The sequence below is a fragment of the Eurosta solidaginis genome, chromosome 3 (assembly GCF_040869045.1).
Source record: "Eurosta solidaginis isolate ZX-2024a chromosome 3, ASM4086904v1, whole genome shotgun sequence".
NCBI lineage: Eukaryota > Metazoa > Arthropoda > Insecta > Diptera > Tephritidae > Eurosta > Eurosta solidaginis.
The window spans coordinates 125848840-125875776 of record NC_090321.1 but is presented as its reverse complement, the minus strand read 5'-3'; the positions used below and the strand labels follow the sequence as shown (position 1 = coordinate 125875776).

Below are 26937 nucleotides of genomic sequence, written 5' to 3'. Positions count from 1 at the left end.
TTGTGTTGAAAAGTGTATAAGTTATCATTTAACAGTTACGCATACTCCACAACTGAATGGAGTGTCTGAGCGTATGACTAGGACCATAAATAAAAAGGCTAGGGCCATGGTTAATGGAACCAAATTAGACAAATGTTTTTGGGGAAAAGCTGTGTTAATAGTTACTTATCTAATAAACATAATGCCAAATAATGCTCTGTGTGACAAGAAGAAAACTCCGTTTGAAATATGGCATAGTCGAAAACCCAATTTGAAATATTTGAATTTTTTTGGTTCAACAGTATACATGCATAACAAAACTAGAAAGAGAAAGTTTGATGAAAAATCCATTAAATGTGTACTTTTTGGCTATGAAAATAAACTTTTTGTTGCCAGATATGTACTTGTAGATGAAGTTAACATGATTAACACTGAGATTTTGGAAATTTAACACCCTGAAAGTGATTGGAATCTCCAGAATGACAGTATGGTCCAGCGATATGAATCACTGATTGAAAATATTGAAATGAATGTCCCGAGTGAGAGTAAGGAAGGTGTAGAGTTCCAGAATGGAATTAAGGAAGAGAAACAGGGTGATTTTCAAAATTATATCCCTTCAAACTTCCTGAATGAGTGCAAGGAAGGTGATTAGCCTTATTTCCAGAATGAGAAAATTGAAGAAAATGGCAGTTTAAGGCGAAGTGGGAGTCTAAGAGATAAGCCACCGAGATCTTATAGATTCTTGGAAAGTTGCTTGTTATACTCACAAAGCTCCTTTTCTGATATACCTAAAAATTACGATGAAATAAAAGAAAGGGAGGACAGATTACAATGGGAGCAAGCAATTAATGAAGAACTAGATTCTCACGGCGGCCACCGTGGTGTGATGGTAGCGTGCTCCGCCTACCATGCCGTATGCCCTGGGTTCACACCCCGTGCAAATAACATCAACATTTTAGAAAGAAGGTTTTTAAATTAGAAGAAAATTTTTCTAAGCGGGGTCGCCCCTCGGCAGTGTTTGGCAAGCGCTCCGGATGTATTTCTGCCATGAGAAGCACTCAGTGAACACTCATCTGCCTTGCAGATGCCGTTCGGAGTCGGCATAAAACATGTAGCTCCCGTCCGGCAAATTTGTAGGGAAATTCAAGATGAGCACGACAATTTGTGGGAGGGACGCAACAAATTAAATGGAGTTACATTGAAATGACAGTCCTTGGTCGGGAAAAACCCCGAGTCGCTCCGTTACCTAGAACTGCCCCCTTGGGAAGCGTATACATATAAAGCAATAAGAAATATAAAGCAATTGGCCAGCCGATTGCATGCTACGCAAAGCCTAAAAATTACTCACTGGAAGAAGCTGCAGGCCTGCCAAAATACTGCTCTCAGAATCGCCACGGGCTGTCTTCTTATGTCCCCAGAACACCATCTACAGAATGAGGCGAGAATACTCCCCATCAGGTGAATACCCAGAAACCTAGGCATCCCAACAAACATCTGATTGATGAGCCAACACCGCCTAGGGGCTTAAGGGTTCAGGTGCCGTATTTCCGCATTATGAGGAAATACGGCACCTGAGAACTCAGCGATATGAAGCAAAAAAACACAAGCACATCCTCAGTGAACTCCACAAACAGGCGTCAGACCTTTATGCAAGGAATTGCGCGATGAATCCAGTACTCAAAGAACAGTAAAACTTGAAGAAGAGGAACGCATACTCTCCAGGGAAACGCGAGTCACTCTAGCTCGACTTCGTTCTGGATACTGTAACAGGCTAAACTCTTACCTATCCAGAATCAACCCCGACAAACAAAATGTATGCTCCGCTTGCAATGTGTCCCCACATAACACCAACCATCTCTTTAACTGTAATGTGGAACCAACGCCTCTAACACCCCTTTCATTATGGTCCACCCCTGTTGAAACAGCAAGTTTCCTTGGACTCCCGTTAGAGGATATTGATGAAAATTTGTGATCGGTCGCGGCTATTAGGAAGGGCGAAGCATTTCTACACCACAACAAGGAGCAAGACGCAGGTTAGGGGGTCAGAATATACCCGCGGTAGATATGCCTGTCGTAAGAGGCGACTAAAATACCAAATTCAAGGGGCTGTGTAGCGCAACCCTGCAGGTTGCCAGCGCAATATATAGCTTCTCCAAACCCAATTGTCAACCTCACCTATCCGCGGCAAATCCTGTTTCACTAACAGACGAGTCTCTGGCGGCCCTAAGCTCCTTATTGAACTTTGGGTTGGGGAGGGAGGGGATGGCCTGAAGGTTTAATGTGGCCACATAAATCGTTCCCGAGATGGTCGAACCAGCACCTTAATGGTGACGTGGTACCGGAGCGTACCGTATCTGTATCCGGCAAAGGACCATCACATCGATAACACTCCCCAAAGCCTTCGGGGAGCAACCTTATCGCTACAACAACAACAACAACAACGCAAATTGGCCTTAAATCTCTTCTGAGGCTATCGCGCCTTACAGTTATTAAATTGTTTTTTTTTTTAGATTCTCATATATTAAATGAAACATGGACCCCTGTTAAGAATCCAAAATATAAAAATATCATTGATTGTAGATGGGTCTTCACAATCAAGAATGATGAACTTGGTGATGCTGTTCAATACAAATCTAGGCTTGTGGCGCGTGGTTTCACACAAAAATATTTAATTTACTATGATGAATCTTTTGCGCTTGCAGCAAGAATTTCTAGTTTTCGGTTTATTTTGTCTATATCAAATTATGTTTAATAGTTACTTATCTTGATCTAGGAGCTCATCATACAGATTTGAAAGCTGCTATTTTGAATGGCAAACTATGAGAGGAAATCTATATAAAAATTCCTTAAGGGCTACCTTGCGAAAATGGTAAGATATGTAAATTGAATAAATATATTTATTGTCTTAAACAAGAAGCTAGATGCTGGTATGAAATATTTGAAAAGACATTACTAGTAATTGGATTTGTTAGTTCAGAAGTAGATCACTGCATTTATCTATTGGATAAAGGTGAAATGAAGACAAATATATATTTATTGCTATATATGTTGATGATGTGGATGTTAGACGGATTCGATAGGGACTTTACGGTGGACCAAAGCTTACCCACACCGGCAGAGAGGTTACAACTACTTAGATGCCCCTCCCAATTTACCCGCTTCTGATGCGTTGGTTTATATCCCTCATTTGTGGGACGCCGGGATCGAGCTGTCTTATAAAGTGACGTTGTCTCGTTAAATTTGCGGCCTCCACCGGAAATTGAGGCCGAATTTAGGGAATTCTTCCGGCGTGAATAAAGCGATCCGAGGCGGGTTCAATGACCTTGCGGAAAGCACGCTCCCCTTGGCGAGCATCAGTCGGGATAGGTAGGGCAGCAAAACAGCTGTCTGCAAAGGATTTGTATTCATCCCACTTTCCTTTTTGAAATGTATGAAAGTGGGGTTTTGGTGATGATGAATTCGGCGGTACGCTCGAGCGACATAAATATTGGCATGTGGTCGGATGCCAATGTTACCATCGGCTGCCAGTTGACGCAGTTTACGAGTCCTGCGCTCACGATTGATATATCTGGCCAACTGTGACAGCTTCCTATCATACGAGTGGGGGCGTCTTCGTTTATTGTGATCCGCCAACATCTCACCCCTGCTGCCCGCCTGCAAGTTTTAAAGTCATAGGTCGTGACGTGCATTGAAATCGCCTAAGTTAGTGCGATTATCGCCAGTGAGTAAGGCGCTAACTTGAGGGCTTTATCCACTGGGGCAGCAGGTTGCAAGAGGGATCTATATGTTGATTATCTAGGTGTAAATCGCTGACCGGACAGATAAGCCCTGACGTTCTAGGACATTTTCCCTGCGGCCGATGTCGGGATCAAATATACGATATTGCACTGAGTGGTGTATGATAAACGCGAGACCGTCTCCATTTTCTCTCTCGTGATCTTTTCTGTGGACACTATACCCAGAACAGGTCTGCAGAGCAGATTTTGCTGTGAGTTTGGTCTCTTGAATCGCAGCAATGCGGATGTTGTGCCGCTTCATGAAATTAACTATCTCCATGATCTTGCCAGTTAATCCATTACAGTTTAACTGCAGAATTCTGAAGTGCAGCGGGGGAAACGTCGTCACTTTAAGAGCAAGTGACGGGTGACTATGCCTGGATTGTGAAAGGCCAGGACGCACTTGCTGTTATTGCCCTGGGACTGGACGTCCCTGGGTAAGCATTGGGGTACCCGGTGTATTTGGGTTTGCGTCCTGACTACATGGTGAAATGAAGCCCGTGGGGGGTTTCCGTCGCGGAGACCAGAACATCTAGGAAAGTGGCACCATCCAAGAACTGCATTGGGCGGATGTCGCAAAGATATATATTCTGTGCTGGCAAAAGGTCCAAAAGGTGGTAGGGACTAAGAGTCTGTTTCCCTGACCCACACGATTGCTGCCAGAAAAGATGTGGAAAAAAGACGGGGCGGGGGCTGATGCTTGGCATTGCTGCCACTCTACTATGGAGATTGTAGTTATGAGTGGGAGCGTCCGTATTAGCTGGTGGCGCGGTAGGGCGCGAGCAGCAGCGGGTACTAGTTTTGGCTTGCTGAGCAGCAGAGCTTCTGGCAGGTAGTGGGGGCGGTAAGTCGTAGACTACGGGACGCCCTTGGGCGTGAACAGTTAGGAGCCACACAAGATTTATAAAAGTTGCGAGAACATCTGGTTTTGGGATCTAGCCCACGTGACACACTGACAAGAGTATGACCATCCTAAAAAATTCTTTTCCGGCAAACGCAGCAAAACAAAATTCTTAGGACCGTGGTCAGGAGACGGACCCGGATTGGATTCGATACCTTCCCGGAGCATGAGGGTATGGTGCAGTCCTGCTGTGAGGAGCTGCTGGGAGGATGACAATTTGTGGGAGGGACACAACAAATTAAATGGGGTTGCTGTGAACTGACAGTCGTGGTTCCGAAAAAATTCCAAGTCGTTCCGGTACATAGAACCCACTGCCTTGGGAGTTCATTGAAAAGGAAGTCTTCACAGAAGTCATCCTTTAACGTGTTCCATAATAACTCAGCACTTAACGGCTGACAAAAAACTATTAAAATGGAAAATAACTCTCTTAGCCTTTGCGGCGAATGCAAAAGAGCTTCCTCAGCTATGGCATTTTTCCAATGGTCGTCGTTTTCCAAGGTTGTAGTTCTCTGCAAGCGGCTTGGAAAGTTGGGAAAACTACACTATTTACAGTCGTCAAGCTTTCAAAACAGGTAGGATCTCGAATATTTAAACAATAATAAACTTATATAAAAACATTCCATTTGATTGGGGTGTACATTACAAACTCTATCAAGCACCGAATCCTTTTTAATCCCTGGGTTACCTTCAACAGATATTCCGCGCTTTCTTCTGGAAAATTTTGTGTTGCTCCGCGTATAATGAGACGGCACTTCATGATAAAGAAGTGTTTTCCCAAAATAGTCGGTAGCACATAGTTCAAAAAATGCCGTCAACGTAGTTTTACAGGAGTTTTCCAGAATTTGGTGTACATTATCTTCCGAGAACTACACTCGTTGCTCGTTCTCTAAATGTACTGCTAAGTGTACAACAATTGGATATCGCTCATGGATGGGAAATCAAAAAGAAAAAAAAAATCGCAAAAAGCTCTGAAGTGCGTATATACCGACCGTTGAGTTATTTTTGAAACTCATCCGAAGTATTTTGGAAAGAAGCTTGATCTGTGCCCTTATTAACATATTTGCAAAATTATTTAATAGCTTTAACGGAATGACAGAATTTAACGTTAATATGTGCGGAAAAACATCGCAGAAGTACAGGGCAATAAGGAACAACCCATCTATTGTCTATCCTGGTCATAGTTCCACGCACATCAAGGTCGGCAGTATTATTTCCGTTCTCAGGACACCTTCTACGGTATGTTGGGTAGCCGTCTAGACAAAAGTAAAATAAAGTAAGATAATACAAAAATAAGTAAAATGGAACAAAAAAATACAAAATTAGCAAACAAGCGAAAGGTGTCAGTTTTTCATAAATCAAAACGAACTGAGAGAGTCTTCGACGCAAATAAGCGAACTGAGCTAGCCTTCGACCCAATTAACGAACTGAGATAGTCTTCGTTGTGACCGACGATATGGAATTTCATGAGTACTGTATACTCCATGATAAAATTAAACATTAATATTACATTCCCACGTACGTACTTATATAGAGATTTTGATTTTCTCTTGTATTTTTTGCTAAATCAGAAGGAAAATTGGTAATTTTAATATAAATTACAAAGTAAAATAAGAAGATGAGCGACGAAAGGGGGATCTATCCTCCCCCCCTCGGCTCCTTCCATGTATGTGTGTACATGATGATTTGTGTGTTCATGTGCACAAGTGTGGATCTTCCTCCAAGGCTCCAGTGGATTTCTTGGCATTTTTGTCCCCATCGGAATTTATCCCAAATTTCAAATCTGATGGCAGTCGGTCATTGCCAAAAATTGCTTTTGCGGGGGTTTGGCCTGTTGTCTCAGGCAAACGATCGGTAAGCCATCAAGAAAAATGATATGTGTGTATCCCACTCTTAAAGGAACTTTTACACTACTTCCCTTAAGTGCTCCTCCAAGGTTCTATTGAAAGGTTCCACCATACGATCGGACTGGGGATGCAATGCAGTTGTCCGTGTTTTTCAAATGCCCAATATTTTGCAAATTTCTTGGAACACAGCTGATTCAAAATTCCTGCCATGGTCAGAATGTAACGCCATTGGTACATCATACCTTGCACAACAATTGTTTGTAAACACTTCTGCTACGGTATCCGTTTCTTGATTTGGGACTGGGTATACCTCTGGCCATTTACTGAAATAATCCCTAACCACCAGTACATATTTGTTTCCGCGGTTTCTAGTAGGAAATGGACCTGCGTCATCAATAGCGACCCTTTCAAATGGCGCACCTAAACTATATTGCTTCATCTGGCCATTACTTCGGGTTTCGTGCCCTTTCGCTCTGCTGCAAACCTCGCAGTTGGCAATGCACTCAGGGACCAACTAACGGCAACCAACCCAATAGAATCTCTGCTTAATTTTCTCGAGCGTCTTCCTGATTCCCAGATGACCTCCACTTAGACCATTATGTGGCTCGCTGAGAACGTCAGGAATACTTTTCCCAGGAACAACTATCAGTTTCTTCTTGCACTGGCCATCCTCACTCTCCCATATTCACTGCAGGCGCCCGGATATCACTTCTGTGGACATTTGACAAAATAACCTGTTTCAAAAATGCAAACTTTTCAGGAGAGCAAAAAAACGTGTTAAGGGCCTTCCGCTATAATTATTCCTTACATATAAAGGACAAAATCACTTAAACCTGTATACTGGTAATTAACGAAGTGTTCTTCAATCAGTTGATTTATATAAAACTTTTACTTATTTAAATAAATACAAAACAAATAATTAAGTTGTTTTCTCAAATGCCTTCCTTACAGAAAATCATCCTACCTCATACAAGCTGTTTTTTCAAATTTCCTTTTGTAAAATAAGACATGGTTTTTTGTATTATATCGACACAAGTTTTTTTTGACGAAAGCCAATTTAAAGAAAACGCCTAAACAAGCTTTTTTTCAAGCGACATTTATTTTTGAGTTAATTTTATTAATGAATTGGTTTTAAAATATAGAAAATATTCCATTTATTTTTAATTAAAAAATTCAATAACATCGTGTTTAATATTAAATTACTATTTGCATATATGTAAGTATAGAAAAGAATGATAACTATTATTATTATTTCTATATCATCTAGTTCCGAATCAGCTTCGACTTCGCATTCACCTTCTGCTGGTAAATGTCTATAAATGGTATGAAAATCGGTGTTGATCAGGCGCAGCATATCCAATAAATCTTGCATTTTGTTTTTTGTTATAGTCAACAAAGATGTATAGCTCGTCGGAAATGGAGGAACCGACTTTCCTGGACGACGAGGGTTTATGTTTAACTCATTAAATTCCACTTCTGGTTTCAAAGACGTCTTATATTGTAAAACTGCAAGCTTTTGTTTTTCATAGCGCATTCAGCGAACGTTTTTCCACTCAAACTTGTCACCTGAAATTGACGAGATTAAATAAATAGACTAAATAAGTATCGTTATATGTTTAATAACGAAAAAGTTTGAAATTTATAAGTTATGATTTGAAAATTACCTCTTGAGGTTGTCGTCCTCTAAGCGTAGTTCATTTTAAGGAGGGCACTGAAGTCAAAAAACTCTTAATACTCGAGGCAGCTATAAGGTTGGCCCAGTCGTGCGGATGCTGAATGGATCCTGACATATTTCTCTTTTTTCCTTTCAATCTGTGCATGAATGGAATCGCATTCAAAATACGTGTGTCCCACAATTAGGAGTTTATGGTCTATAACCGCTATACTAGGATGTTTTTCGATAACATGTTCAAACATGGCCTAAATATAAGGGTTACGATTCTGTCCCGGACATGAGTCTTTGTACATAATAACATGAGTAATAGATTCTGGCAGGCTCATCAAACATTTAAAAATGCAGGGGCCAATATCGTTTTCTCCACGTTGTGCCATTACTTCCTGCCATATGTAACAGTTTGTTTTTTTCGTTTCTCCGTCGTGTACTGTTAAAGTGAAAGTCCATAATGGACGTTTATAAAAAAACATTGAAGCATGTAGGTACGGAGTTTGCAAACGTTGCTTAAGTCAAACGAAAACATTTTTACATTCCCATGGTAAATGGCCATCTGTTTGTCGTTTTTTTTTGCAGTTATATGCAAAATCTGCCTCATCTGGATGTCCTTTTTGTTCCATTAACAGTTGTTTCTTTTCTTTTCCTCCGTCGTGTATTCTACACGGGATTTTAGGATTTCACATTTATTACAAAGATCAACATGAGGCTTCTTAAATTTTATATTTATTTGTCGAAATATTTCTTGATATTTGGTTTCTGAAACCGGCTCAGAGTAATTTTCTTTATACAATCTATATAAGTGAGCAAGGCTTAGACCACGCCGGAAGCATAGCTGACTAGTGTGACGACGACTGTAATGGCTTTGGTACTTAGGTATATTGTGTATATGTGCAAGTACTTCATTATATTTTTCGATTGACAACATATGATGAGGAGAATGCTTACCTCGTTTGTCATTTGCGACATCTCCACCAAAATGGCCTTTGAACTTTTGACGACATACAGTTTTAATACTTTGATCCGTTTCCGCAAATATTTAAAAAAAAAACACTTTTTGAATACTCGAGTTACCTGTCCATTAATTTCAAAGTGATAAAAATAAACAAACTGTCGATTTCTTGGATTTGAGGCTTTTTTAAGCGTTTCACTTTTTTTGGGCTCTATGTGTATGTACGAGCAAGATAATAGCGTCGCTTGTTATAATCCCCCAGTTTCCAGAAGGATTTGAATATTTTTTCCTGTTGGTCCACGGTGATTTTTGTATTACTCATTTTAAAGCAATCGATAAATTTTTAATTTTTCTTTGCTGGCATTGTCTTATCCTTCCATGTAACATGTTGTAACTAATTTTGGGAAATTCCGCTTATTTACATCCTTCTGCTAACGTTCGAATCACCTAACTGTTGAATAAATAAGTCCAGTATTCAATACTGCAAAATGGCCTTTATTAGACTGCTTGCATAACAACACTTCTACTTCTCAACAGAAAGCGTGCTTAAGTCAAACTGATTACTGCTTACTCAGCTTTAACACCTTTTATACTATGTAACGTCTCGTTCACATACTGTTAGGCGTTTTTCCTTCTAGAATTTACTACTCGTTTACCAGCTATGAATTTTGCAGCTATAACTACAGATGCAAGATTATTATAGCTTCTCGCATAGCCCATGCGCGTGTATATGTGAGTGATACTTCCACAGATGATTGCCTACTTTTGGAAGCATCTGAGATATATGTATGTGTTTGTGCCTTACTCTCCGCTGCTTGTATGGACATATGTATAGACATCTATATATTAATGCACTAACAAAATTTACATACAATCAACTGACAGGCTGTTTCGCATACTTAGCATACGTAAAATCATATAAAAGTTATATGAATCGATTCGTATTGATCAGCCGCAGTTCATAGGCCTATTTTTGTTAACAAATATTACTCTATTTGTTTATAATTAATAGAAAAAGTGTTTTGGAAATTCGAACAATTCATACAAATATCGTAATTCATTATCGAGCACAAGCGCGCCATCTTTGGGAACAATTATTTAAGTTTTCTAATGCGAATTTCAAAGACCTAAACCTTTATGCACAAGTGCGCCGTCTTTGAGAACAATTATCTAAGTGTTTAATGTGAATTTCAAATTTTATGTATCCCCGCTAAATTCGAAGGCACAAATGTTTCACCTGCATACAAATATGGTTTCCCATTGTTGCCGCTTACCTATAATAGCCTTTACCAAAATCCTAAAAAACTGTTCCAAAATAATTTATAGCGTACCAAAAGTCTTAAATAGAATTAATTTTTGACCGGCCCATTTTTTGTGGCAAATTTTACCTACACGTAAATACACAAGTCTTTATTTAACAGATTCTTTGTTTTTTTATTTTAGTTGTTTTCAAAAAAACATGAAATCACAAATAATGAGTTAACTTTTGTTGAAACTAACTAATTTATTTATAACAGTTAATGGCAAATTTGCTCGAAAATGTTGTTGCATTTGCAGATTTAGTCCTCATTTTTGATAAAGTACATCTTATACCGAACAAAAAAAAAAAGTTACAAAAATATAACATTACATTTTTTATATTGCCTTTTATGCTAATTACGAAACAAAAAAACGTCCCAAAAACTTTTTTATTTTAGGTCAGAGCGGCAACCGGCATCATAGCGGCCGTCTTGCATAGGCAGTATATTACCCACTATCTATATATTAATACGCTAACAAAATTTCCTTACAATCAATTGACAGGCTGTTTCGCATACTTAGCATACGTAAAATCATATAAAAGTTATATGAATCGATTCGTATTGATCAGCCGCAGTGCATAGGCCTATTTTTGTTAACAAATATTAATCTATTTCTTTATAATTAATAGAAAAAGTTTTTTGTAAATTCGAACAATTCATACAAATATTGTAATTATCTAAGTTTTCTAATGCGAATTTCAAAGACCTAAACATTTATGCACACGCGCGCCATCTTTGGGAACAATTATCTAGTGTTTAATGTGAAGGCACAAATGTTTCACCTGCATACAAATATGGTTTCCCATTGTTGCCGCTTAACTATAATAGCCTCTACCAAAATCCTAAAAAATTGTTCCAAAATAATTTATAGCGTACCAAAAATCTAAATAGAATTAATTTTTCACCGGCCCATTTTTTGTGGCAAATTTTACCTACACGTAAATACATAAGTCTTTATTTAACAGATTCTTTGTTTTTTATTTTAGTTGTTTTCAAAAAACATGAAATCACAAATAATGAGTTAACTTTTGTTGAAACTAACTAATTTATTTATAAAAATTAATGGCAAATTTGCTCGAAAATGTTGTTGCATTTGCAGATTTAATCCTCATTTTAGATAAAGTACGTCTTATACTGAACAAAAAAAAAAAAAGTTACAAAAATATAACATTACATTTTTTATATTGCCTTTTATGCTAATTACGAAACAAAAAAACGTCCCAAAAACTTTTTTGATTTTAGGTCAGAGCGGCAACCGGCATCATAGCGACCTTCTTGCATAGGCAGTATGTTACCCACTATATTTATTATTAGGCTAACTTTGTTGGATTATATATCCATTAATCTGATGTTTATATCCCAAAACCCTAATTGGTTTATGTCGCTTAAAGTAATGAAATCAATTTTATTTAGTAAATATGATTGCGTGAATAATTTCAATGTTTTTGTTTGTTTTTCCTTTCTTCCTAATTTATTCTGCTATGTTATATCTTAGTATTATATTGTTCACACACGATATTTTATGTTAGATATGGTCATATATATTCATGAAATGGAGTGTTTACAAATTTAATACAAATTAATTACGTACATAGATCTCAATGGGATCCCAACATTAAATATCCGAATATTAGAATCTTCATATTTCCACAATGATCACATTAAAACCCGGAAAAAAGTATAAGTGCACTTATTGCGTTTTTATATGGAACTGTTTGTTCACTTCACTTAATTTTTCTCAATTTAAGAACTTTATTTTTTTTTTTTTTTAATTAAACATTTGTTTAGTAAACTCTGCTTTCTTTCTCATCACATAATTTTTTATATTTTTATTTAATTTTTTTGAAGGTATCCTCTATTTTACTCGAAATTTTTGTTTTGTGTCACTCTTACATATTAGATATGTATTTATACCAACTTAAACGGGTGACGTGAAATGGGCTAAATTCCTTTAGCAAATTTCTAAATTTTTAACTAAAAGTTCGTGTTTTTTGAATTATGACACTAACGTAAATGGGCGATATGTGTATATGGGTGATATAGGCCTACTGGGGAACCGAGCTCCCAAAACTAACTTCGGTAGCGCGCCAACGGGGACCTTCCGGGTGGTGTGGAAAAACCTATTTTTCAATCCAATTTTAAGTAATTTCACCATAATTCTATGTCAATTTAATATGATTTTACATAATTTTTATATTTTTGTTTAAGGAGCTCCATACCAAAACGTTATAATTATAATTATGAAAAGTTTGTAGAAAATTTAAGAAAATACAATCAAAAAGTACAAAGTCTTAGATCAAATTCAAAATTTTAAAGAAAAAGTTAAGTAAGTTAGACCAGTTTGCTATATTTCCAACACTTGATGCATAGACTGAGTTGAAAAAATACACGTTGGTCGAATTTCGACCACAGGCGATTCTAGTAATGATTGATTTGTTGATGTGCATACAAGTCACTGGTTAGTATTGGCTTAGAAATAATAGTATCCCTTAGTGTTGCTAATATTCTTCATACTACTTAAATGCTCCTCCAAGTTACTATTGAAACCTTCCACCATACCACCAGACTGAGGATGCAATGCAGTTGTCCGTGTTTTTCGAATGACCAATGATTTACACATTTCCTGGAACACAGCTGATTCGAAACTCCTGCCTTGGTCAGAATGTAACTCTATTGGTACACCATACCTTGCAACCCAATCGTTTATAAACACTTCTGCTACTGTTTCCGCTTCTTGATTTGGGATTGGGTATACCTCTGGACATTTGCTGAAATAATCCATAACCACCAGTACATATTTGTTTCCGCAATTGCTAGCAGGAATTGGACCAGCGAAATCTATGGCGATCCTTCCAAATGGCGCACCGTTCGAATCACTAAACTGTTGAATAAATAACTCCAATATTCAATAATGCAAAATGGTCTTTATTAGACTACTTTCACAATAACACTTCTACTTCTCAACAGATAGCGTGCTTAAATCAAACTGCTTAAAACAAACTGATTACTGCTTACTCAGCTTTAACACCTTTTATACTCTGTAATGTCTCGTTCGCATACTTCTACCCGTTTCTATTTCTAGAATTTACTACTCGTTTACCAGCTATAAATTTCTCAGCTGTAACTACAGCTGCACGATTATTATAGCTTCTCACAGTATATGTGAGTGATACTTCCACATATTTCCTACTTTTGGGAGTATCTCAGATATATAAATAAAAGAATACTTAGAAATCATTTTCTTACATTTTCTGTTATATAAATAAAATTGATAAAAAAAATTTTTTATTTTTGAAAATTTTTTTTTCAATTAAATAAAAAAAATATAAAAAAAATCGGCCCACTCCGGGATTAGTGGGGATGATTGCAGAATTAATTGAAGTTTTTTATGAGAAAAAAATAAAAATAAAAAATGGCGAAATTCGAAAAATCTCGAAAAACTGAAAAATTAAAAAAAAACTTTAAAAATTTTTTGGTATTTTTTCCGAAAAGTACATTTAAAAACAAATTAAAAAAAAAAAGATCCCAAACGGTAAATTTTTGAAAAAGTTATAGCATTTTGAAAACAAAAACGGTGTTTTTTTAAAAATTCATAACTTTTTTTGAGTTGGATGAAAAAATTTGAAAAAATTCTGAAAAACGTCTTTCGTAAGCTAGAAAAAGAAGAAAAACTTTCAGCAAATTAAAAAGGGGTCGAGTTCAAATTTGGTCGAAATGGGATGGAATACCCCATATACATAATGATTGATTTGTTGATGTGCATACAAGTCGCTGCTTAGTATTGGCTTATAGATGATAGTATCCCTTAGCGTTGCTAATATTTGTCACAATATTCTTTTCCCAAATTTTTGTTTAGTTTATTAGTTTTCTTAAAATTTGTTGGCTGTTGGCGTTGAAAGCCAATTTAAAGAAAACGCCTAAACAAGCTTTTTTTCAAGCGACATTTATTTTTGAGTTAATTTTATTAATGAATTGGTTTTAAAATATAGAAAATATTCCATTTATTTTTAATTAAAAAATTCAATAACATCGTGTATAATAACAATTTTTGTTGTTATATCGGCCTACTGATTTTAAGATCGCGGGTTCGAATCGAGCTCAAGGCCTAACAATAATTTTTTATCATTATTATTGTTATGATAAATTTTTTCTTAATTGAAAAAATTTTTAAATTAGAATAGAAGAAAGAAAAAATTTTAGACAACTGCCAAAGCTCGTTGCCGATGAAGGAATTTAGCAGTTCCCGAAATGGATCTATACAACGAGCTTTGGCAGTTGTCTAAAATTTTTTCTTTCTTCTATTCTAATTTAAAAATTTTTTCAATTAAGAAAAAATTTATCATAACAATAATAATGATAAAAAATTATTGTTAGGCCTTGAGCTCGATTCGAACCCGCGATCGTGTATAATATTAAATTACTATTTGCATATATGTAAGTATAGAAAAGAATGATAATTATTATTATTATTTCTATATCATCTAGTTCCGAATCAGCTTCGACTTCTCATTCACCTTCTGCTGGTAAATGTCTATAAATGGTATGAAAATCGGTGTTGATCAGGCGCAGCATATCCAATAAATCTTGCATTTTGTTTTTTGTTATAGTCAACAAAGATGTATAGCTCGTCGGAAATGGAGGAACCGACTTTCCTGGACGACGAGGGTTTATGTTTAACTCATTAAATTCCACTTCTGGTTTCAAAGACGTCTTATATTGTAAAACTGCAAGCTTTTGTTTTTCATAGCGCATTCAGCGAACGTTTTTCCACTCAAACTTGTCACCTGAAATTGACGAGATTAAATAAATAGACTAAATATATGCATACATCTAAATAAGTATCATTATATGTTTAATAACGAAAAAGTTTGAAATTTATAAGTTATGATTTGAAAATTACCTCTTGAGGTTGTCGTCCTCTAAGCGTAGTTCATTTTAAGGAGGGCACTGAAGTCAAAAAACTCTTAATACTCGAGGCAGCTATAAGGTTGGCCCAGTCGTGCGGATGCTGAATGGATCCTGACATATTTCTCTTTTTTCCTTTCAATCTGTGCATGAATGGAATCGCATTCAAAATACGTGTGTCCCACAATTAGAAGTTTATGGTCTATAACCGCTATACTAGGATGTTTTTCGATAACATGTTCAGACATGGCCGAAATATAAGGGTTACGATTCTGTCCCGGACATGAGTCTTTGTACATAATAACATGAGTAATAGATTCTGGCAGGCTCATCAAACATTTAAAAATGCTGGGGCCAATATCGTTTTCTCCACGTTGTGCCATTACTTCCTGCCATATGTAACAGTTTGTTTTTTTCGTTTCTCCGTCGTGTACTGTTAAATTGAAAGTCCATAATGGACGTTTATAAAAAAACATTGAAGCATGTAGGTACGGAGTTTGCAAACGTTGCTTAAGTCAAACGAAAACATTTTTACATTCCCATGGTAAATGGCCATCTGTTTGTCGTTTTCTTTTTTGCAGTTATATGCAAAATCTGCCTCATCTGGATGTCCTTTTTGTTCCATTAACAGTTGTTTCTTTTCTTTTCCTCCGTCGTGTATTCTACACGGGATTTTAGGATTTCACATTTATTACAAAGATCAACATGAGGCTTCTTAAATTTTATATTTATTTGTCGAAATATTTTTTGATATTTGGTTTCTGAAACCGGCTCAGAGTAATTTTCTTTATACAATCTATATAAGTGAGCAAGGCTTAGACCACGCCGGAAGCATAGCTGACTAGTGTGACGACGACTGTAATGGCTTTGGTACTTAGGTATATTGTGTATATGTGCAAGTACTTCATTATATTTTTCGATTGACAACATATGATGAGGAGAATGCTTACCTCGTTTGTCATTTGCGACATCTCCACCAAAATGGCCTTTGAACTTTTGACGACATACAGTTTTAATACTTTGATCCGTTTCCGCAAATATTTAAAAAAAAAACACTTTTTGAATACTCGAGTTACCTGTCCATTAATTTCAAAGTGATAAAAATAAACAAACTGTCGATTTCTTGGATTTGAGGCTTTTTTAAGCGTTTCACTTTTTTTGGGCTCTATGTGTATGTACGAGCAAGATAATAGCGTCGCTTGTTATAATCCCCCAGTTTCCAGAAGGATTTGAATATTTTTTCCTGTTGGTCCACGGTGATTTTTGTATTACTCATTTTAAAGCAATCGATAAATTTTTAATTTTTCTTTGCTGGCATTGTCTTATCCTTCCATGTAACATGTTGTAACTAATTTTGGGAAATTCCGCTTATTTACATCCTTCTGCTAACGTTCGAATCACCTAACTGTTGAATAAATAAGTCCAGTATTCAATACTGCAAAATGGCCTTTATTAGACTGCTTGCATAACAACACTTCTACTTCTCAACAGAAAGCGTGCTTAAGTCAAACTGATTACTGCTTACTCAGCTTTAACACCTTTTATACTATGTAACGTCTCGTTCACATACTGTTAGGCGTTTTTCCTTCTAGAATTTACTACTCGTTTACCAGCTATGAATTTTGCAGCTATAACTACAGATGCAAGATTATTATAGCTTCTCGCATAGCCCATGCGCGTGTATATGTGAGTGATACTTCCACAGATGATTGCCTACTTTTGGAACTATCTGAGATATATGTATGTGTTTGTGCGTTACTCCCCGCTGCTTGTATGGACATATGTATAGACATCTATATATTAATGCACTAACAAAATTTACATACAATCAATTGACAGGCTGTTTCGCATACTTAGCATACGTAAAATCATATAAAGGTTATATGAATCGATTTGTATTGATCAGCCGCAGTGCATAGGCCTATTTTTGTTAACAAATATTAATCTATTTCTTTATAATTAATAGAAAATTTTTTTGTAAATTCGAACAATTCATACAAATATTGTAATTATCTAAGTTTTCTAATGCGAATTTCAAAGACCTAAACATTTATGCACACGCGCGCCATCTTTGGGAACAATTATCTAAGTGTTTAATGTGAAGGCACAAATGTTTCACCTGCATACAAATATGGTTTCCCATTGTTGCCGCTTAACTACAATAGCCTCTACCAAAATCCTAAAAAATTGTTCCAAAATAATTTATAGCGTACCAAAAATCTAAATAGAATTAATTTTTCACCGGCCCATTTTTTGTGGCAAATTTTACCTACACGTAAATACATAAGTCTTTATTTAACAGGTTCTTTGTTTTTTATTTTAGTTGTTTTCAAAAAAACATGAAATCACAAATAATGAGTTAACTTTTGTTGAAACTAACTAATTTATTTATAACAATTAATGGCAAATTTGCTCGAAAATGTTGTTGCATTTGCAGATTTAATCCTCATTTTAGATAAAGTACGTCTTATACTGAACAAAAAAAAAAAAGTTACAAAAATATAACATTACATTTTTTATATTGCCTTTTATGCTAATTACGAAACAAAAAAACGTCCCAAAAACTTTTTTGATTTTAGGTCAGAGCGGCAACCGGCATCATAGCGGCCTTCTTGCATAGGCAGTATGTTACCCACTGTATTTATTATTAGGCTAACTTTGTTGGATTATATATCCATTAATCTGATGCTTATATCCCAAAACCCTAATTGGTTTATGCCGCTTAAAGTTATGAAATCAATTTTATTTAGTAAATATGATTGCGTGAATAATTTCAATGTTTTTGTTTGTTTTTCCTTTCTTCCTAATTTATTCTGCTCTGTTATATCTTAGTATTATATTGTTCACACACGATATTTTATGGTAGATATGGTCATATATATTCATGAAATGGAGTGTTTACAAATTTAATACAAATTAATTACGTACATAGATCTCAATGGGATCCCAACATTAAATATCCGAATATTAGAATCTTCATATTTCCACAATGATCACATTAAAACCCGGAAAAAAGTATAAGTGCACTTATTGCGTTTTTATATGGAACTGTTTGTTCACTTCACTTAATTTTTCTCAATTTAAGAACTTTATTTATTTTTTCTTTAATTAAACATTTGTTTAGTAAACTCTGCCTTCTTTCTCATCACATAATTTTTTTATATTTTTATTTTATTTTTTATGAAGGTATCCTCTATTTTACTCGAAATTTTTGTTTTGTGTCACTCTTACATATTAGATATGTATTTATACCAACTTAAACGGGTGGCGTGAAATAGGCTAAATTCCTTTAGCAAATTTCTAAATTTTTAACTAAAAGTTCGTGTTTTTTGAATTATGACACTATTGACGTAAATGGGCGATATGTGTATATGGGTGATATAGGCCTACTGGGGAACCGAGCTCCCAAAACTAACTTCGGTAGCGCGCCAACGGGGACCTTCCGGGTGGTGTGGAAAAACCTATTTTTCAATCAATTTCAAGTAATTTCACCATAATTCTATGTCAATTTAATATGATTTTACATAATTTTTATATTTTTGTTTAAGGAGCTCCAAAACGTTATAATTATAATTATAATTATGAAAAGTTTGTAGAAAATTTAAGAAAATACAATCAAAAAGTACAAAATCTTAGATCAAATTCAAAATTTTAAAGAAAAAGTTAAGTAAGCTAGACCAGTTTGCTATATTTCCAACACTTGATGCATAGACTGAGTTGAAAAATACACGTTGGTCGAATTTCGACCACAGGCGATTCTAGTAATGATTGATTTGTTGATGTGCATACAAGTCACTGCTTAGTATTGGCTTAGAGATAATAGTATCCCTTAGTGTTGCTAATATTCGTCATACTACTTAAATGCTCCTCCAAGTTTCTATTGAAACGTTCCACCATACCATCAGACTGAGGATGCAATGCAGTTGTCCGTGTTTTTCGAATGACCAATGATTTACACATTTCCTGGAACACAGCTGATTCGAAACTCCTGCCTTGGTCAGAATGTAACTCTATTGGTACACCATACCTTGCAACCCAATCGTTTATAAACACTTCTGCTACTGTTTCCGCTTCTTGATTTGGGATTGGGTATTCCTCTGGACATTTGCTGAAATAATCCATAACCACCAATACATATTTGTTTCCGCAATTGCTAGCAGGAATTGGACCAGCGAAATCCATGGCGATGCTTCCAAATGGCGCACCGTTCGAATCACTAAACTGTTGAATAACTAACTCCAATATTCAATAATGCAAAATTATTAGACTACTTTCACAATAACACTTCTACTTCTCAACAGATAGCGTGCTTAAATCAAACTGCTTAAAACAAACTGATTACTGCTTACTCAGCTTTAACACCTTTTATACTCTGTAATGTATCGTTCGCATACTTCTACCCGTTTCTATTTCTAGAATTTACTACTCGTTTACCAGCTATAAATTTCTCAGCTGTAACTACAGCTGCACGATTATTATAGCTTCTCACAGTATATGTGAGTGATACTTCCACAGATTTCCTACTTTTGGGAGTATCTCAGATATATAAATAAAAGAATACTTAGAAATCATTTTCTTACATTTTCTGTTATATAAATAAAATTGATAAAAAAAATTTTTTATTTTTGAAAATTTTTTTTTCAATTAAATAAAAAAAATATAAAAAAAATCGGCCCACTCCGGGATTAGTGGGGATGATTGCAGAATTAATTGAAGTTTTTTATGAGAAAAAAAATAAAAATAAAAAATGGCGAAATTCGAAAAATCTCGAAAAACTGAAAAATTAAAAAAAAACTTTAAAAATTTTTTGGTATTTTTTCCGAAAAGTACATTTAAAAACAAATTAAAAAAAAAAAAGATCCCAAACGGTAAATTTTTGAAAAAGTTATAGCATTTTGAAAACAAAAACGGTTTTTTTTTTAAAAATTCATAACTTTTTTTGAGTTGGATGAAAAAATTTGAAAAAATTCTGAAAAACGTCTTTCGTAAGCTAGAAAAAGAAGAAAAACTTTCAGCAAATTAAAAAGGGGTCGAGTTCAAATTTGGTCGAAATGGGATGGAATACCCCATATACATAATGATTGATTTGTTGATGTGCATACAAGTCGCTGCTTAGTATTGGCTTATAGATGATAGTATCCCTTAGTGTTGCTAATATTTGTCACAATATTCTTTTCCCAAATTGTTGTTTAGTTTATTAGTTTTCTTAAAATTTGTTGGCTTTGGATTATTCAGAAGTAGTTCCTCATTAAATTGTGGTGAAACTGTATCGCTAAGCTTTGATTCAATTACACCTTCCATCATTATGATACTTTCCGATGTAGTATTATTACCACAAATGCCCGAAGGAACATAATCTGAATCGTTGTAATCAGTTTCGTGAAATAAATCTTCTTCTGAGTTATCGCTTTCAAAGCTCCTAAATTGAGAAGTATTTAGATGTTGTCGCAACAAAGAAATGCATATTATAGGATGAAGAGCATGTTATAAGATGAAGCTGTTTCATTTGGGAGTTCTCTCAACACTTCACCATGCACGAAGCCATACGGATGAACTATTTTTTTCTTTTGCACACTTCCACTAGGGCATATATTGTAGGTGACATTCATTTTTTGGGCTACAGCCACTAATTTTATACCTCTTCCCATTTTTTCAATAAAACTTGTTTTATTTTCGAAAAGCAACTTAATTTGCTTATTTTACTTTTATAAGTTTAGCTATAGCACTTCTCTGCAAATAAGATTTCACTTTTTACACTTTTTTCGCAATAAATAACCTGTATTGATGCAAGATGTTCTGTCACAATTTTATTTGGCAACTAAATGATTGACAAATCAGCTTGTTCAAATGAGAAAGCAGTTTTTTTAAGCATGCATTTGACAAAAGAACTTCAATTAAAAGAAGTTGTTTTGTCAAATTCAAATTGTTGAAGTTACTCAAACTATAAACAGAAACAAGTTTTTCTGATATGTTTCCGTTATGATTTCACGTTGGAAATTCCAGCTTAATCGAGACAAGCTCTTTTGTCACATGTAACAGTAAAAAACTACAAAAGAAGTTATTTTGAAGACCGTTATAACTTTTGAACTAACGGTCCCAGGAAAATGGCTATAAGGAAATATTCATATATATGATACAAATCTTAGAAAATTGTCTTATTTCGAGAGAAGTTGTTTTGTCAAATGTCCACAGAATTGTAAATTGTTCCACTGTGCAAAATATGACTTTCCATTAGGACTCTCTGTTGACATATCCTCTTTATTTTGTCTTTCGTTTCGTTCGAGCCCGTGCATAACATGTCAATGGAAAAGTCATAGCTTCGTAGTGGCTCGAACCACCATGCCAATTGCCCTTCTAGATTACGGAACTGCAGGAGCCATTTCAACGCTGCATGATCTGCCCTGACGCGGAATCGCAGGCCGTAGAGGTACTTGTGAAAATGTTTAATGCACTTTACCAATGCCAACAGCTCTCTCCGTGTAACGCAATAATTCCTCTCTGGTTTTCCAATTGATCGGTTGTAATATGCAACTACCTTCTCCTGTCCATCGACCAGTTGTGACAAAACGCCTCCTATAACAGCTCGCATCTGTATCTAAAATAAACGTTGCTCCTTGAATCGGATATGCCAACATTGGGGCAGTGCAAAAACGCTCTATCAATGTTTGGAAAGCCACTCCTTGCTCCGTCTTCCATTCAAAAGCTTTATTTTTTCTTGTAAGCTCGTGGAGGCTATGGACTACGCTGGAAAAGTTTGGTACAAGTCGGCGGTAATATGTGCACAGCTCAAGGAAACTTCTCAATTCATGGAGGTTCTTTCCCCTTTCTCTCCCTAGAGAGATCGCTGGGTATCTCTTGGCAAAGAAGTCCAACGCCTTTTGTGGATATCGTTGAGGACCTTTTAGTGCTTTTCTTCTACATACGGCTAAGTTCTCAGGGGCCGTATTTCCTAATAATGCTCGCGTAAAAATCGGGGACGGTAGTATGCAACTGGCCGGCCAATTCCTTCGTAAGTGATAATGAGCATTTCTTTATCTTTACCTGAAATGCTGCTGGCAAGAGCTTTGAGGATTTTATTATGGCTCTGTATTTTAGGTAGTATTGCGTATGCGTGCTCGCCAAAATATATATCCTGCTCGATCGTAATACCCAGTATTTTTTGATGTAAGACAGTAGGTAGCGTAATACCGTCGACGTGGATGTCCTGCCTGTTTACCTGGAAGATGAAGTGTTGACCCTTCACTTTAGTCCATGATACACTAAGTAATTTCTTATTCTGTGTTGGTATATTCGGTATCATTCATCATGCATGATATCCATACTTTGATTTATAGTATAGTGCGGATCTGCGCTCTATCCACCACATCAATCAGCGCATTGGAGGTATGAAACAACTTCCTATAGCCCAAGCAAGCTCGCCGTATTGCCACACGCTACAATCTTTGCAAATTTGTAACAACCGCGACGAAAGAGCCGCAGCGACCCGGTATCGGTAGGGTTTCGTTGGAATAAAGCCGAATGTATCCCCTGGCTGGAAATCAGCCAATAGGCACGGTCTGCACAGCATCCTGGATTAGGACGGTTGGCCTGTTTGTGTACCGACATCCCGCCGCCTTCCTATAAGGTGGAGCGTCGTTGGTGCAAGCCCTCAAAAAATTCAGCAACATGTTTAGGACCTAGCATACCATCGGTGCCTCACCTGATGGAGGCCAACCATACGTGGGTGGAAATCTAATCCTTTTTGTCGTATGACATACTTAGAAATATTCCATTTCCCTTCTACCTAACATTGTAATTTCACTACAAAAAAGGTACCCTTTACTATTCCTATTCGTCGGAAATTTTCATCTGAAAAGGAATGTTCTAAGAGATGGATTTTGATCTGTTCCTACTAGTACAATATTTTTTATTTTTATATATTTATTATTTTTTTTTATGGTATACAGAGACTTTACAGCGTTTTCAAACACTAATTGTTTTTATTACTTGTTTATTTTAAGGTATGCAATCCTGTACCGGAGCTGCGGTTCGATTCATTAAACACAATAAACACGTGGCCTCCTACCATGTCATGGAATGAAGTACATTCACACAGTAATAACAGAAATAATTGTATTTTTGAATATCAAACCACTGAAATCCGTTGGAACCCATTACAACGGCGAGTTATAAACGGTAGCTATGTAATTTATACAATCGGTAGTGAAAATTGCAAAGAAAATACAAAAACGATGAGCTCTGATTTCATGGATTGTAAGACAAACAAAACATACTGCAACGGGCCATTGAAATCGGCAACAGATTATTATGTGGTTGTACGATTTTTTTCAAGGTCAGGTTATAGCGATGTGGCGCTACTAGAGTTTACAACTGACTCGCATTTTTCGTTGGCACTAATCATTTCAAGTATATGCAGCAGTTTACTTTTGGCCTTAGCTGGAGGAATATTTTACATGTGGATTACAAAAAAATACAATAGTGAGTGTTATGCCTGAATATTTCAGTCATTTACTCGAAAATGAATAAAAGGATTTTAGGTTTTTCTTTTTCAAAACGTTATAATGGTAATCTTGTATTTATTCACTTCGATTCCAATTATTTGATATAAGTTTTTTTAACGGAAAGAATTCAAACACACTTTTACTAGAACTGTATTTAATTAGCGAGACAAGCTCATATTGGTCTATACAATTTTGTTTTTGTTATTGATATTAGAGAATAATTGCAAAGGTTACAAACGGCGATGGTTACTAGGACATGTTTATGAATTTCACTTCTTCATCAGCTAGCTTCTCGGGAGCTGAATATTGAACTCGAATCTCCAACATTCATATCACTGTAAAGGCAGATGCCCTTAAACACTCAGCCATATGAATGCCCCGCTGATCGCTTTGCGCTTGGTCTCTAATAGCGTTTTCTTTTCTGAAATAAATTGTTGCCTAAGTAAATGGTAAAGCTTTAATAGTGTTACACCTAACCCAGAAAATTGTCAACATTTATAGTGCATACAAAGAAAATTTCATCTCACCATATTCAATCATATCACAAATCACACAAGAAGATTGCGCATTGCGCATGTAAACATTAGATCATCTCTATTTTATAGGCAATTCTTACATCATTTTCGTTTAGCTCTTGTTTTTTTCTTTTTTTCTTTTATTCCCTCAAAAAGTCAAGTGTGACGTAGTTGCGAAGAACGAAGCTGAATTCGTGAATGCGCAATCTGGTAGGTGATCTGTGCAATCATATTAACAGAGTATATGTGGAACTGAAGGGCGAATTGAGAGTTTCACAGAGTTGCACTGCCACACCGCCATTTTATACAGGGTAAAAGTGTAACGCTTTTGCGTTCCGAGCAGGCAACAATTTTCACAAAAGAACGAAATGCCCCGTAAAGGCGTTGCCTGTTTTTTAGAATGGAACAACAACCCTTGCGCGGCGTACAAAAGGCGTAACATTATAGCCAGAAAAGGAAACGCTATAAGCATGCCTTTTTGTTACTATTCCTTTTTATACACCATTTTAGGTACACCCTAATTCTATATGTAATTTATCATTATTGTGTGGATTGTTTTAGGCGCACTTCGAAAGCTAAGTAAAATTTTTTGGATTTCTACAGTATTTGCCTTTTCAAAAGATATTAATGAAAAGCCGAAAAATTACCCGCGGGTCCTTCGAAACTGGGGGCGGGATCATAATTAGGGTAAAAGTCTAGTTGAGAGGTCGACTGCTAATACGCTATCAAAAATATCAAGAGGGTTGTCAAACGACGTGTCTTGATATCAGTATTAATAATCCGAAGGCGGAAAATACGAAAAACCGTAAAATGACCCGCGGGTCCCTCCGAACCGGGGGTGGGATCCATAGCATTTTTCCGCAGAACACCCTTCTGCATTGGCGGCCTTAGGCCGCGCTTATAAAAAATTAACCTGGGTGGGTGCAACACCGGTTTGGAGACTAAAACTATATCCGCGCAAAACATTTATGTTCACAATGTTTTTTTTTTTTTTTGTTGGTAGAACCACATGAAAATCGGCAACTTCAACTGCAAATATCTCCGGACAGGGATAAAATCTTTCCTTTGAAAATGAAAATTTCAGTATTACTAATTCGAAGGCGAAAAATACGAAAAACCGAAAAATTACCCGTGGGTCATTATTAATAATTCGAAGGCGAAGAATACGAAAAACCGCTAAATGACCCGCGGGTCCCTCCGAAACCGGGGTGGGATCCATAGTATCTTTCCGCAGAACACCTTTCAGCATTGGCGGCCTTCGGCCGCGCTTATAAAAAATTACCTTAGGTGGGTGCGACACCGGTTTGGAGACTAAAACTATATCCGCGAAAAACACTTATGTTCACAATTTTTTTTTTGTTGGTACAACAACATTAAAAAAACCACATGAAAATCAGCAACTTCAACTGCAAATATCTCCGCACAGAGATTAAATCTTTCCTTTCCGCCTTCGGAATATTGTTGTCGAGGTCAATACGCGTCTTTTGACGCGCATTAACAGTCGGTCCCTCAACTAGACTTATACCCTAATTAGATTAGTCAATTATTAATGCGAAAGCGTCATATGGAAATAGGATTAGGCAATTGTTAATGCGAAAGCGATTTATGGAGAATAGTCACTTGTAAATGAGAAACTGTCAATTAAAGCTTCGAAAGCATCAGTTGTAATTGAGAATAGTCAATTGTAAATGGAAAGCGTCATATGGAAATGAGAATAGTCTTTTGTAAATGAGAAAGCATCAAATGAAAATCGGAAAACGTAGTGTGTAAATGAGGATAAAAAATGGTAATAAGAATACGTGGCAACGGGCCTACCTTCTTAGGATAATATGTTTTACGAACAATGCAACAAAGTTTATATTGGAACAACAAAACGAGCCCTTGGAGTGCGACTGTCAGAACATGAAGCAGATATAAGGAAGAAGAAAGATAATATCGCGCTATCACAACATATATTAAACAGTGGACACGAAGCAGATATAAAAAACACCAAAATATTAGATATTGAGAAGAGAGGAAGAATAAGATACACCATGGAAAGCCTTCCTATATTGGAAAAAAGAGAACAAACTGTCAACATAAAGGAAGACACCAAAGATATTGCTGCAATCTACCTATTGTGTTTACAAAACACAAAACACAAATTAGTATGGCAAGTGTACCGAAACCTTCTGGTAATGATACAGACATATGTATATATATATATATAAATATATATATTTAATTTTTATAGAAATTTGTTACGTCAATTTATGTGAGTGTTTTTTACATTTTTGAATTTGCCTGTGTACAGGGTTGTTAATTTTATAAAAAAAAAATTTTTCTGTTTCTTTACATAAATAACAAGTAAGGAAGGCTAAGTTCGGGTGTAACCGAACATTACATACTCAGTTGAGAGCTATGGAGACAAAATAAGGGAAAATCACCATATTGGAAAATGAACCTCTGGTAACCCTGGAATGTGTTTGTATGACATGCGTATCAAATGAAATGTATTAAAGAGTATTTTAAAAGGGGGTTGGGCCATAGTTTTATAGGTGGACACCTTTAGAGATATCGCCATAAGGTGGACCAGGGGTGACTCTTGAATTTAT

General features: G+C 36.0%; 1 protein-coding gene across 1 annotated transcript in view; it reads left to right on the top strand.

Annotated features, from left to right (window-relative positions):
• Ptp52F (Protein tyrosine phosphatase 52F) overlaps nt 1-23879 on the top strand; it is a 2268497-nt gene extending 2244618 nt beyond the window's left edge. The window contains exon 11 of the mRNA XM_067773018.1: nt 23328-23879. Coding sequence (XP_067629119.1) covers nt 23328-23822 — 495 coding nt within the window. The 3' untranslated portion in view covers nt 23823-23879. The remainder of the gene's footprint in view (nt 1-23327) is intronic.
• The last annotated feature ends 3058 nt before the right edge of the window (nt 23880-26937 follow it).